The 15,662-nt window shown below is 41.1% G+C and overlaps 1 protein-coding gene across 3 annotated transcripts in view; it reads right to left on the bottom strand.

The window, feature by feature from the left end:
- Positions 1-15,662, bottom strand: part of LOC135556148 (serine/threonine-protein kinase Nek7) — a 134,039-nt gene that overhangs the window by 46,044 nt on the left and 72,333 nt on the right. For all 3 annotated transcript variants that reach the window (XR_010457953.1, XM_064989104.1, XM_064989103.1), the window contains exon 3: positions 5,992-6,132. Coding sequence is in view for 2 of the 3 variants with exons in the window: in XM_064989104.1 (XP_064845176.1) it covers positions 5,992-6,132 (141 nt within the window). In the remaining variant the exon portion in view is untranslated. The remainder of the gene's footprint in view (positions 1-5,991; positions 6,133-15,662) is intronic.

The following is a 15,662-nucleotide window of genomic DNA, read 5'->3' as shown; positions in this document are numbered from 1 at the left end:
TCCTAAAAACAAAATCACACTCACTACTATAGGCCTACTATAGGCCTACTTCTATTCGTCTATGAGTCCTTACTCAACATTAACAGGAGCGCTCCAAACAAAAGACAAATGACTAAATTGACAAAACTCAAAGATGGAATGAAATTAACCTAACTTGTTTCTCACAAGTGTAGCACAGGTTGTGCACTCTGCAAACAATGTATCCACTCCGGCAATGATAACAGCAAGACTGCAATAATAATACTGAACACATTAACTTTTTATGGCTGCAGGGGCAGTATTGAGTAGCTTGGATGAAATGTGCCCAGAGGTGCTGCCCAGAGTAAACGGCCTGCTCCTCAGTCCCAGTTGCTAATATATGCATATTACTGTTAGTATTGGATAGAAAACTCAAGTTTCTAAAACTGTTTGAATGATGTCTGTGAGTATAACAGAACTCATATGGCAGGCAAAAACCTAAGAAGAAATCCAAACAGGAAGTGGGAAATCTGAGGTTGAATACACAGTGGGATAATGGTTGTTGCACTTCCTAATGCTTCCAACCGTCTTTAGAAACTTGAATGAGGCTTCTACTGTATTGTGGGGCCGGATGAGAGCTCTTTGAGTCAGTGGTCTGGCAGAGAACCAGGTCCTGGTCATGCGCATTTCACATGATAGTTACCTGCGTTCCATGGCTTTCTACAGACAATGGAATTCTCCAGTTGGAACGTTATTGAAGATTTATGATAACAACATCCTAAAGATTGATTCTGTACTTAGTTTGACAAGTTTCTTCGACCTGAAATATAACTTTTTGAAGTTTTCGTCCGACGTTCGCCTGGACCAGTATGAGCGTTTGGATTTGTGTACTAAACACGCTAACAAAAGTAGCTACTTGGACATTATCAAACAAAACAAACATTTATTGTGGAAATAGGATTCCTGGGAGTGCATTCTGATGAAGATCAAAGGGAATATTTATAATGTTATTTCTGATTTCTGTTGACTCCAACATGGCGGATAATTTGTTTTTATTTTTCTGAGCGCCGTCTCAGATTATTGCATGGTTTGCTTTTTCCGTAAGTGTTGTAAAAAATCTGACACATCGGTTGCATTAAGGAGAGGTATATCTATATTTCCATGTCTAACAATTGTATTTATTGACATTTATAATGAGTATTTATGTCAAATGATGTGGCTCTCTGCAATATCACCAGATGTTTTTGGAACTAGTGAACGTAATGCGCCAATATATATATTGAGATTTTTTAAATATAAATATGAACGTTATCAAACAAAATATGTATTGTGTAACATGAAGTCCTATGAGTGTCATCTGATGAAAATCAAAGGTTAGTGAAAATCAAAGGTTAGTGATTCATTTTCTCTCTATTTGTGCTTTTTGTGACTCCTCTCTTTGGCTGGAAAAATGGCTGAATCTTTCTGTGAGTTGGTGGTGACTTAACATAATCGTTTGTGGTGCTTTCGCTGTAAAGCATATTTGAAATCGGACACTGTGGTGGGATTAACAACACGATTATCTTTAAAACGCTATAAGATACATGTACGTTTGAGGAATTTTAATTATGAGATTCTGTTGTTTTGAATTTGGTGCCCTGCACTTTCACTGGCTGTTGTCATATCGATCCCGTTAATGGGATTGCAGCCCTAAGAAGTTTTTAACCCCTCTGAGCATGGAACCCGCTAGCGGGCTGAAATTCCACAACATACGGTGATCGCTACATGAATAGTCATATTAAACATTAATGAAAATACAAGTGTCTCACATGTATCGAAAGCCTAGAATCTTGCTAATCCAACTGCGTTGTCAGATTTAAAAAAGGATTTACTGCGACGGAACACGATGTGATTATCTGAGCATAGAGCCCCATAAAAAAAAAAACATTTCAACGAGCACAGGCGTAACATAATCACAAACTGCATTAAAATAAATTGTTTACCTTTCACGATCTTCGTCTGTTTGCAATCCCAATGCTCACTGTTAAACAATGAATGATCTTTTTTTGGATAAACTCCGTTTTTGTAGCCAAACACGAAACATTTTGTGAACCGCTTGTGTCGTGAATTCCGTCTCATTCCATTTTCGACGACACATTCCAGGTAAATAACCCACACAGAACGTGACTTTTCCAGTCATGTTTGGTTTCACTGCAATCAACTGGTTTGTTTGTAACACAATCAAACGTGATGAGCCATTTCAAGGGACGTATTGACTGAGAGAAACCGACTTGAAGACAACAAGTCATGACATCTTTGTGCACCAATGATTTGCCCGCTGTTTCGTTGATTGACTGAATTTTAACCCAATGACCACTTATCGTCTTGAAATCTAGCTGGGTAGATAGCCAATGAGTTGAGGAACACTGCAATATGCAATGGTTATGTGTTGGAAGACCAACCCATGTAGGAAATTCCTGCGTAAAGATGGTCATTCGCCATTGAACAGTCATGCTGGAAGGAGCCAAGCTTGTGGCGCACAGCCCTTTTTCGGTAACGTGCATCTTCAGCTGTTTATATATCGAACATCATGGCGAATAAGTAAGGGAAAGCTAAATCTAAGACTAGATATACAAATGTAGACAAAATTATAGAGCAAATTGATCGTGACAGTGAAACAGATCTTCTTTTGGAAGAAGATTCAGCTAGCGAACATAGCTTTGACTCCAAAATGGAAGCATATTTTCGTTTTAGACTGGTAAGTTCTTCTCATGCTAATGCAGCAAACCCACACTTCGCAACACAGCGACCATGCTTCCTCCTCTCAGTCTACATATTATGGATTAGAGGGAGCATGGTTGAGATGCGTGTGTCTGCCGCTCCACCCCCACATGAAATAGCCTATTTGAGGCTGTTGAGGGGAGGGCAGGCCCACTACAATGGCCAAAGTGAAATGGAACAGCACTTTATGTTCCCTGTACTCTATATATCTGTTTATTATACCTGTTGATACAGGGCTCATATGTGAAACTATTCTAACTCAACATTTTCTTTCACAGTGACACTGACTCCGAATGGGAGCCCCCAGTGCCAAGGTGTCTATCCCCCACTGAAGCTGGTTCATCCAGACGGACACCTGTTGTCTCCGGCTCCACACCTCCCGGGACATCTAGAGGTGTGAAGGCACTGACAAAGAAGTGGAGGAGGGGGAAGTGTGCCACCTGCTAACGAAGGGACAGAAGGGCGTTGGCACACTGTCCTAGAAGATGATGTGGAGCCACCTCAACCAACATTTAGGCCGAAAAGGGAGCCAGGACCTCAGGTGAGTATGACATCAACTTACAGCCCCCTTCAGCTTTTTCAGCTGTTTTTCACCCAATCCGTTGTCGAGTCGCTCGTGTCTAACACAAATAAGTATGGGGAGAAGAAGCAAGCAGGCAAAAAGGTAGCATGGAAGCCCATATCCATGTCAGACCTTTTCTGCTACCTTTCACTGGTCGTCTACATGGGGCTGGTGATGCTGAAAAGCCTGAGGGACTACTGGAAAACATAATCTCTCTACCATGACTGTTACGTCTTGCAAAAGGTTTCTGGTTATTTCACAGACGCTTCATATCAGTGACCCAAAGGATGACCGTGCTTCTACACCTGCATTGCTTGCTGTTTGGGGTTTTAGGCTGGGGCTATATAAATAGATTTGATAGAGGACTGAGGGTCTCCCAAATATTGAAAGTGTGTAAATAGTTACCCATGTTATTTTTTGTGTATATATATATATATATATATATATATTTTGTTTTTTAATCAATAATTATTTTTTCTCCCATTTTTTTTCTCCCATTTTTTTTCTCAAATTTCTTTTGGGGGGGGGTGTGTTAGAATACCATTTTGGTATTTTGTATATAGTTATTTGTTTCAAAATGTATACCTTTGGGATACTTGTGTGGGACACCTGGGTGACTTCATGATAAATGTCATGTATAGCACACTCATTTTGGAAGTTATCATTCTGAAACTTTGCACAAGTACTGTTGCTCTCTTATATTTTTCACTGAAATTGTCCCCATCATCCTGAATGTTTGTTTTATCTTGTTCATTTTAAAGATGATACAACAATAAGAATAAAAAAATGTATGTTTTCTTTCATTGTTTTATCTAAACCAGATCTATTGTGTGTTATTCTCCTACATTCAATTCACATTTAAACACATTTCAGAGTGTTTTCTTTCAAATGGTACCAAGAACATTCATATCCTTTGTTCTGTGCCTGAGCTACAGGCTGTTAGATTTGAGTATGTCTTCAGGTGGAAATTGCAAAGTAGGGGGGGAGCTACAAGATGTTAATTAACAGAAATTATTGTAACCAAAGTAACAGAAATTGTAGATTAGAAATTATAGGAATTAACGGCAAATGTACAACTGGTGACCTATGCAATGGGAATTAATATACACTAACAATCAAATGCAAACAATTCACACAATTAAATTAAGTAACAATGAAAGTGCACAAATTTGCGGGAGAGTGCGCATTCTGAGAGAGAAGTGCATTATGCATCTGGGCAATCCGACGTCTGCATTGGCCATGCAGCATTTACGGTGATACGGCCTCAGCAGAAGTCAGGGCATTCATACTCTATACTCTATATGTCTAGGTCAGTTAGGATCACCACTTTATTTTAACAATGCGAAATGTCAGAATAATAGTAGAGAGAATGATTTATTTCAGCTTCTATTTCTTTCATCACATTCCAGGTGGGTCAGAGTTTACATACGCTCAATTAGTATTTGATAGCATTGCCTTTAAATTGTTTAATTTGGGTCAAATGTTTTGGGTAGCCTTCCACAAAATGATTGCAAAAGGGTTTTCTAATTATCAATTAATTAGCCTTTTAAAATGATAAACTTGGATTAGCTAACACAACGTGCCATTGGAACACAGGAGTGACTGTTGCTGATAATGGGCTTCTGTACACCAATGGTTCCATGTATTCCATTGAAAAGAAAATCTGCCAAGACACGCTGTTTTCATTGCTGTAAAGCTGCAAACACGCCTGTCGTGAAGTTCATTCAATTTTCCTCTGACGAGCGAACTTGCAATTGCAAAGCCTGCTCAGACTAGCCTGTGCTCTTGGTTATACCAGGCGATGAACTGATACAATGTATCAACTTTGCTCGCTCTGCACACTGCTCTAATGTAAAACATTTACAAATGTAGCAACAGAAGACATCAGGGTCTGCAACCCCGCTCTCCATCATGGCTAAATTATTATTTAAAACATTTATGGAGGAATAGATGCAAAGGAAGAGCGGATGGAGAGACATGCAGGTGAGTGATGGCTGGAAAGAGATACTATACATGAGATACGCATGAAAGTGAAGTGGACATTATTGGACCGGTATATCGTGTATACACTAGTATAGAGTAATGATCGCAAAGCAGGATGAACTACAAAAGTATATTTCCTAAAGAAAATGTGTGTGCTTGTCTTAAAGTATTTCTGGTTGTAGAATAAGTCACAGTAGTGTTAATTACTGCAGTCGTAACGGTAGTGACTGGTTATAGTTGAAAAAGTAGGTAGATGGAAATATTGATCGATTGAGTGATTGATTGATCAGATACACTGAACAGTTGAAAGTTAGTTTGGTATCTCTAGTTCAAGAGTTACCACTACTGTTGGTGGATTATTTTATGCTAATTATTTTATGGCCACAAAATCTTTCAAGCGGTTAAAGCACTAGGGTGAGAGGAAGAAGGCAAATTATAATAATACGAGTATGCGCCATTTCTAGAGTGGTCTTGCTTTCAGCAAGTACACTAATACATTTGATAAGTTAGTCAGCTAACTTTGATAAACATTCAGATATAGATCTTGATTTGAATCGATTATAAAATTTCAAATCAATCTTTCTATGAACTAGAAAATATGAAGTAGTTTGAGAATATGTAGGAAAATTGGTGACATCATACCGCTGAAATGTGTCCTTGGGTATCTTGAAAGGTGGGGGAAATATTATGGTGTGTGCTATGTGTGCGCGTGTGTGAGGCTCTCTCACCTGAACCTTCTTGAGGGCCATGGAGGTGTTGTCCATCAGGTACCTGGCCCGGTACACCTCACTGAACTGGCCCCGCCCAATCTTCTTCTCAATCTGGAAGTTAGCCAGAGAGTTGTGGCCCATGTCCGGCTGAAGCGGCTTCTGCAAGGCCGACACGGACAACACAGTCAGAGACGTAGGCCTACACCCCTGATGCCTTCCCTTGCAGTTATGATTTGAGTTTTACAGCATGTTGAACATGGAATGGTTTACAATAGATTGTGTGATAAAGCAGAATCCATCTCATCTCCTAGTTTCTGCTGAACATATGGCATTTTTTGTCCAGAAAAACAACATTGAACTTAGTGATAATTTATGCATATTTACAGTTGAAGGGATAATTCAGGATTTGCCAATGAGGCCCCTTTATCTACTTCCCCCAGCATCAGATGAACTCGTGGATACCATTTCTAGGTCTCTGCGTGCAGAGATGGAAGTTGCTAACTAGCGTTAGCACAATGACTGGAGGTCTATGGGTATCTGCTAGCAGCTTTTGCCCACCTAATACATACTGAACAAAAATATAAAACGCAGCATGTAAAGTGCCGATCCCATGTATCATGAGCTGAAATAAAAGTCACCTGAAATATATCTTACATTTTGTGCACAAATTTGTTTGCATCCCTATTAATGAGCATTTCTCCTTTGCCAAGATAATCCATCCACCTGACAGGTGTGGCATATCAAGAAGCCGATCATTACACAGGTGCATCTTGTGATGGGGACAATACAAGGCCACTCGAAAATGTGCAGGTTTGCCAACGTTGTTTAAGAGAATTCGGCAGTACGTCCAACCGGCCTTACAACCGCAGACCATGTGTAACCACACCAGCACAGGACCTCCATATCTGGCTTCTTCACCTGCGGGATCATCTGAGGTCTATTTCTGTCTGTAATAAAGCTTTTTTGTGGGGAAAAACCAGCTGCGCCCCTGCCCGGTCATGTGAAATCGATAGATTAGGGCCGAATTAATATATTTAAATTGACTGATTCCTTCTATGAATTGTAACTCAGCATAATCTTTGAAATTGATGCAACATGCATTCATATTTTTGTTCAGTATAGAATACCTCAGGTTAAGCTGCAGACCCTTTTATCCACCAAAGAATTCTCATCCGAAATTATCACCGCTGTCTACATCCCTCCACAAGCCAACAACACTCTCGAACCATTGGCAAACAAGAAACCGCTCACTCAGAGGCAGCGTTTCTGGAGACTTAAAACCGCCCTACCTCACTTCTACCAACAAGTCTATTGCGCCACTAGGGACGCTAAAACTCTTATTCTTAAACTTTTATTCTACCCCCAAAAACACATACAAGGCCCTCCCTCGTCCTCCCTTCAGCAAATCTGACCGTGACTCCATTCTCCTGCTTCCTATTTACAAAAAAAATGCTCAAACAAGAAGTACCAATGATGGGATCAATACGGAAGTGATCAGATGAAGGAGAAACGAGGCTACAAGACTGTTTTTCTAGTACAAACTGGGATATGTTCCGGGATTCATCCAATAGCATTGAGGAGTTTACCACAACAGTTATGGGCTTCATCAATAAGTGCATAGACAGCGTCGTCCCCACAGTAAGAATGTATCCAAACCAAAAACCATGGATTGCAGGCAATATCCACACTGGGCTAAAGGCTAGAGCTACCGCTTACAAGGAACAGGACACAGACCTCCGACGAGACATCAAACATGCAAAAGGACAACAAAGGAGGAAGGTGGAATCCTATAGACGGGTTGGTTGTTTAGCAACAGAACCGCACGTGCGCAACTACGGGGCAAAACAGATGGGGTTGGCTTAGATAGTTGACAACATATAAACCAAAGTGAGCTCTAAAAGTATTGGGACAGTGACATTTATATTGAATTTTTGGTTTCTGTACTCCAGCACTTTCAATTTGAAATGATACAATGACTGAGGTTAAAGTGCAGACTGTCAGCTTTCATTTGAGGGTATTTTCATCCATACATAGTCCCCCCATTTGATGAGAACAAAAGTATTGGGACAAATTCATATATATGTGCAATGATATAGTGAACATTTTAGTATTTGGTCCCATATTCCTAGAACACAATGATTACATCAAAGTTGTGACACTGGAAACATGTTGGATGCATTGGCTGTTTGTTTTGGTTGTGTTTCAGATGAATTTGTGCCCAATAGAAATGAATGGAGCGGCAGGGTAGCCTAGTGGTTAGAGCGTTGGACTAGTCACCGGAAGATTGCAAGTTCAAACCTCAAAGCTAACAAATCTGTCGTTCTGCCCCTGTACAGGCCTGGTGCAGGTCTAAAATTTTGTTTCTGGTGTCCTTTGACAGCTCTTTGGTCTTGACCATAGTGGAGTTTGGAGTGTGACTGTTTGAGGTTGTGGACAGTTGTCTTTTATACTGATAACAAGTTCAAACAGGTGTCATTAATACAGGTAACGAGTGGAGGACAGAGGAGCCTCTTAAAGAAGAAGTTACAGGTCTGTGAGAGCCAGAAACCTTGCTTGTTTGTAGGTGACCAAATACTTATTTTCCACCATAATTTGCAAATAAATTCATTAAAAATCCTACAATGTGATTTTTTTTAAATATAAATAAAACATTATTCCTCATGTTATTCCTCATGTGTTACTATTTATATATATACATATTTTTTTTACTCTTCATCATTGGCAGGGCTTGTAAAGCAAGCATTTCCCGGTAAGTCTACACCAGTTGTATTCGGCGCATGACAAATTAAATGTTATTTTAGCATGCTAGCAGATAGGGAATTGACTGGAAGTCTGTGGGAAACACTAGTTAGCATTGGCTCAGAAAACTGCCTCTAACTTCCTTCATACTGGACACAGAGACATCAAAATGGTATACACGAGTTCATCTGACTCAAAATCCCAAAGTGTCCCTTTAACAGAGAAAAAATGTGACTCTTCCTGAACCACTAAATCTTATTAGGTCATTATTATGTCCAACGAGGACAATAATTTGAGTGTGTGTCTGTGCTGTAGTCTGCCATGGCACATCACAGTTAACATGATGCTGCTGCACTTGAGGTGACTTATGTTGGACCAGTCAGCTAGCGACGACAACCCCCCCCCCCCCCTCACACACACAGTGCCCTCCTCTTCCAAGGGATGCATGTGGCGCCCTGAAACTCGGTTCGCCAGTGAATGTCTAAAATTAAAAAGCTAAGAAAACAGGCTGGAATGAGCCTTGGGGTTGTGATGTGTGAAAATACACAGAGCAGAGCGTGACCTTTGCAGCCATTTTGTAAACGTGTCTGTTGGTGTGGTGGAGGGAGAGAGGAGGCGACAGATATCACAATGCCACATGTCACCGGTGCCTGGCCCCAACCACGACCTGGGGACACCCTCACAGGCAGGCAGACTCTGGGAAGGAGGAGGAGAGGAGGGTGAGAGCACAGTGTCATGATGGAGGGAGGGAAGGAGCAGCTTAAGATGTATTCACTTCAGATTCGTTTCACAATTAAACAAAGTCTGCATGAACAGAACACAGACCTGCGGCAACGACAGAAGAGGTTCCTAGGACAACACACACACTAGGGCTGGGCTGGTGAGCGATGTCTAATATTAAAGAAGTCTCGAGGTATTGCTTGCCTGAGGTAGAGTACCTCATGATAAACTAAAGACCACACTATCTACCAAGAGAGTTCTCATGTATATTATTCGTAGGCGTCTTTTTACCACCACAGATCGATGCTGGCACTAAGACCACACTCAAACAACTCTATAAGCCCATAAGCAAACAAGAAAATGCTCACCTTGAAGCAGCGCGCCTAGTGGCCAGGGACATTAATGCAGACAAACTTAAATCAGTTTTCCCAAATTCTTAGCAGCATGTCACATGTGCAACCAGAGAGAAAAAAAAAATGAATCTCTACACCACCTTTACTCCACACACAGAGATGCATACAAAGCTCTCCCCCACCCTCCACTTGGCAAACCTGACAATAATTCTAACCTCCTGATTCCTGCTTACAAGCTACAGGACAGTTTTGCATGCACAGAATGGAATACATTCCAGGATTCATCCAATGCCATTGAGGAGTATACCACCTCAGTCATCGGCTTCATCAATAACTGCATCGATGACGGCATCCCCATACTGACCGTACGTACATAACCCAACCAGAAGCCATGGATTACAGGCAACATCCACACCTATCATGGCAGAAGCATTTTGCTACACTCACATTAACATCTGCTAACCATGTGTACGTGACCAATAAAATTTGATTTGATTAGAGCTCAAGGCTAGAGCTGTCGTTTTCAAGGAGTGGGACACTAATCCGGACGCCTATAAAAAATCTAACGTTGCCCTCAGACGAACCATCAAACGAGCAAAGCTTCAATACAGGATTAAGAATGAATCAGCCTATCAGACGAGCTAAATGCCTTTTATGCTCGCTTCGAGGCAGGCAACACCGAAGCATGCAAGAGAGCACCAGCTGTTCTGGATGACTGTGTGATATCGCTCTAGGTAGCCGATGTGAGCAAGACCTTTAAACAGACAAACATTCACAAAGCCGCGGGGCCAGACGGATTACCAGGACATGTTCTCAAAGCATGGGAGGACCAACTGGCAAGCGTCTTCACTGGCATTTTCAACCTCTCCCTGAATGAGTCTGTAATAAATGTTTCAAGCAGACCACCATAGTCCCTGTGCCCAAGGAAGCGAAGGTAACCTGCCTAACCGTAGCACTCACATCAGTAGCCATGAGGTGCTTTGAAAGGCTGGTCATGGCTCACATCAACAGCATCCTCCCGGATACCCTAGACCAACTCCAATTCGCATACCGCCCCAACATATCCACAGATGACACAATCGAACGCCACACAGGCCTTTCCCACCTGGACAAAAGGAACACGTATGTGAGAATGCTGTTAACTTCTTTGGGGTAGGGGGCAGTATTTTCACGTCCGGATGAAAAGCGTTCCCAGAGTAAACTGCCTGCTACTCAGGCCCAGATGCTAGGATATGCATATTATTAGTATATTTGGATAGAAAACACTGACGTTTCTAAAACTGTTTGAATGATGTTTGTGAGTTTAACAGAACTCCTATGGCAGGCAAAAACCTGAGAAAAATTCCAACCAGGAACTGGGAAATCTGAGGTTTCCAGGTTTTCAAGTCAGCCTATCCAATATACAGTGTCTGTGGGGTCATATTGCACTTCCTAAGGCTTCCACTAGATGTCAACAGCCTTTAGAACCTTGTTTCAGGCTTCTACTGTGAAGTGGGAGAGAATGAGAGCTGATTGAGTCATGGGTCTGCCAGAAGGCCATGTGCTTAGTCAGGCGCGCGCGCCCGTGAGAGTTAGCTCCGTTCCCTTTCATTTCTAAAGACAAAGGAATTCTCTGGTTGAAACATTGTAGATTTATGATAAAAACATCCTAAAGATATACATCGTTTAACATGTTTCTACGAACTGTAATATAACTTTTTTGATTTTGTCTGGAACTAGTGCCGGCGCATTTGGATTACTGTACTAAATGCGCGAACAAGGTATTTGAACATAAATGGACGTTATTAAACAAAACTAACATGTATTGTGGAACTGGGATTCCGGGGAGTGCATTCTGAGGAAGATCAAAGGTAAGTGAATATTTATAATGCTATTTCTGACTTTTGTTGACTCCATAACATGGTGGGTATCTGTATTGCTTGTTTTGGTCTCTGAGCGCTGTACTAAGATTATTCCATGGTGTGCTTTTTCCGTAAAGCTTTTTTGAAATCTGACATAGCGGTTGCATTAAGGAGAAGTATATCTTTAATTCCATGCATAACACTTGTATTGTCATCAACATTTATGATGAGAATTTCTGTAAATTGATGTGGCTCTCTGCACTTTCACCAGATGTTTTGGAGGCAAAACATAACGCGTCAATGTAAACAGAGATTTTTGGATATAAATATGAACTTTATCGAACAAAACATACATGTATTGTGTAACATGAAGTCCTATGAGTGCCATCTGATTAAGATCAAAAGGTTAGTGATACATTTTATCTATTTCTGCTTTTTGTGACTCCTCTCTTTGGCTGTAAAAATGGCTGTGTTTTTTTGGGACGAGGTACTGACCTAACATATTCGCTTGGTGTGCCTTTGTCGTAAAGCCTTTTTGAAATCGGACACTGTGGTGGGATTAACAACAAGATTACCTTTAAAATGATGTATAATACATATAGTTGAGGAATTTTAATTATGAGATTTGTTTGAATTTAGCGCCCTGCACTTTCACTGGATGTTGGTCAGGTGGGACGTTAACCTCTCTAGGATACGTGGGACGCTAATTGACTACAGCTCAGCGTTCAACACCATAGTGTCCACGAAGCTTATCACTAAACTAAGGACCTTGGGACTAAATACCTCCCTCTGCAACTGGATTATGGACTTACTGACAGGCCTCCCCCAGGTGGTAAGGGTAGGCAACAACCCTTACCACCTTGGGCCCCTCAGCGGTGTGTATTTTGTCCCCTCATGTACTCCCTGTTCACCCACAACTGCGTGACCAAACACGATTTCAACACCATCATTAAGTTTGCTGATGACCGACAACGATGAGACAGCCTATAGGGAGGTCAGAGAACGGGCAGTGTGGTGCCAGGACAACAACCTTTCCCTCAATGTGAGCAAGACAAAGGAGCTGATCGTAGACTACAGGAAAAGGTGTCCCGAACAGGCCCCCATTATCAACGGGGCTATAGTGGAGTGGGTCAAGAGTTTCAAGTTCCTTGGTGTCCACGTCACCAATGATCTATCATGGTCCAAACACGCCAAGACAGTGAAGAGGGCACAACAAAACTTTTTCCCCCTCAGGAGACAGAAAAGATTTGGCATGAGTCCCCAGATCCTCAAAAAGTTATTCAGCTGCACCATCGAGAGCATCCTGACCGGTTGCATCACCGCCTGGTAGGGCAACTGCTCAGCATCTGACCGTAAGGCGCTACAGACGTTAGTGCGTACGGCCCAGTACATCACTGGGGCCAAGCTTCCTGCAATCCAGGACCAATATAATAGGTCGGTGTCAGAGGAAAGCATAAAATTGTCAGAGACTCCAGTCACCCAAGTCAGACTGTTTTCTCTGCTACCGCACGGCAAGCGGTACCAGAGCGCCAAGTGTAGGACTAAAAGGCTCATTAAAAGCTTCTACCCCTAAGCCATAAGACTGCTGAACAATTAATCAAATGGCCACCAAACTATTACATTGACCCATTTGTTTTGTACACTGTTGCTACTCGCTGTTTATTATCTTATGCATAGTCACTACACCCCTACCTACATGTACAAATTACCTCTAACCTGTACCCCTGCACACTGACTCTCTTGTATATAGCCTCGTTATTTTATGTTATTGTGTTACTTTAGTTTATTTGGTAAATATTTTCTTCACCAACTGTGCAGTTCAAGAAGAGTTAAGGGCTTGTAAGTAAGCATTTCACAGTAAGGTCTACACTTGTGTTCGTTACATGTGACAAATAAAGTTTGATTTGGCCAAAATATTACGAGACAATATTGTTAATTTTTTGACAGTATTTTGTGTTTTTGAATAAAAATAAATACATTTGCTATACGAGTTGTGCATGACCCTAGGCTGGCAACACAAATGCCAAATCATTTTTAAAAAAGGAGGCATTCTGATTAACTGAACAGAACATTTGAGGGCAGTTATCATTCCCGACTGGTTGCATCACTGCCTGGTATGGTAACTGCTCGGCCTCCGACCGCAAGGCACTACAGAGGGTACCGCGTACGGCCCAGGACATCACTGGGGCCAAGCCTCCTGCCATCCAGGACATCACTGGGGCCAAGCCTCCTGCCATCCAGGACCTCTATACCAGACGGTGTCAGAGGAAGGCCCTAAAAATGTTCAAAGACTCCAGCCACCCTAGTCATAGACTGTTCTCTCTGCTACCGCACGTTAAGCGGTACCGGAGCGCCAAGTCTAGGTCCAAGAGGATTCTAAACAGCTTCTACTCCCAAGCCACAAGACTCATGAACATCTAATCAATTGGCTACCCAGATGATTTGCATTGTCCCCCCTCTTTTACACTACTGCTCTACTCTGTTATTATCTATTCATAGTCACTTTAATAACTCTACCTAGATGTACATATTAACTAACTGTATATAGCCTCGCTATTGTTATTTTACTGCTGCTCTTTAATTATTTGTTACTTTTATTTCTTATTTAGGTATTTTTTCTTAACTACATTGTTAGATAAGGACTTGTAAGCAAGCATTTCACTAAGGTCTACTACCTAAATACTACACCTGCAGTATTCAGTGCATGTGACAAATACAATTTGATTCGATATGGGCAAAACATAATCGAGGCCTTATTTTTAACTAAATATTGCAATTGCGATTTAGATTAAAACACTTGGGTGAACGTTTGTAATCATGGAAATATAATGGCAATTCTAATTTTATAGTTAGAATGCAATAGTGTGCTCATTGAATAGTGTTGTTTGACATGACAACTATTGAAAGAGCCAGGAAGGCATTCATAGAATAAGGAATCAGAATATTAATATCATTTCTATGGATGCGTAATTGTGACAGGGTGTCCCAGGAGAGTAGGACCCTTTAATCTTCGGATACATTAAAATGTTGTTTTCTCTTACATCATGTAGCTAAAATATTAACGCTTTGCCTATTCCTCCCTGATTTAGAAGATGCTGTTGCACAAACATGCTGTTTTAGGCGTACACCAGGACTGGTATCAGGCTGTATTAGCTAGCTTCATTTGCTCTGACTCAGTACATGTATTAGCTAGTTAGCCAGCCAGCTAACTAGCAATTTACGTTAGTGTCTTATACAATCGATTTTAGCCACAACTTGCTAAGAAAAGACAAACCAGATATTTGCAGACAGTAAGATACACAAACTAAGTGTAATTATAGAATGCTTGTGTTCTTTATAATAAGAAGCAAAGTGGAAAGCACAATCGTTGTCATCAACATATTGTTGCATCTGCTGCATTGACTATGCACACAAGATTGAATGGTTTGCAAATGATCTCGTGGTCAATGAACAACTGCTCTCCTTGAGCTTGTGTCCGTTAGGCCTACGGATGTATTTTTTTATCAGCACAAATTATATTGAGCAATAAAAGCTCCACTTGTGGTATTCTTATATTAAACTAGTTTTTGAGAGTACAGAGCACAATACCATGGAGGAGTTTAGAAGGTAAAAACTCCATCACACCTGTATTCCACAGGCTGGGATCCGCACTATGCAGCTGTTGCAAGATAATTTTACACTGGTTGTCCACTGGGTCACAAAAACAATGATTGATAGGCAGCTAAAACTTCTTCAATTCAACCATTATTGGGTTAAAATACACATCTGCATTTGTGAACAGCCATCCACGATTCACATCAATGCGCTATGTACAATTGAAGTGGGAAATACAATTTAGCCAAGTACATTTAAGCTCAGTTTTTCAAAATTCCAGACATTTAATCCGAGTAAACTTCCCTGTTTTAGGTCAGTTAGGATCACCACTTTATTTTAACAATGTGAAATGTCAGAATAGTAGTAGAGAGAATGATTTATTTCAGCTTTTATTTCTTTAAATCACATTCCCAGTGGGTCAGAAGTTTACATACACTCAATT

The sequence above is a fragment of the Oncorhynchus masou genome, chromosome 15, assembly GCF_036934945.1.
Source record: "Oncorhynchus masou masou isolate Uvic2021 chromosome 15, UVic_Omas_1.1, whole genome shotgun sequence".
NCBI classification, from domain to species: Eukaryota; Metazoa; Chordata; class Actinopteri; order Salmoniformes; family Salmonidae; genus Oncorhynchus; species Oncorhynchus masou.
Note: the sequence above shows the minus strand (reverse complement) of the source record. Positions and strands in the feature narration are given on the sequence as shown.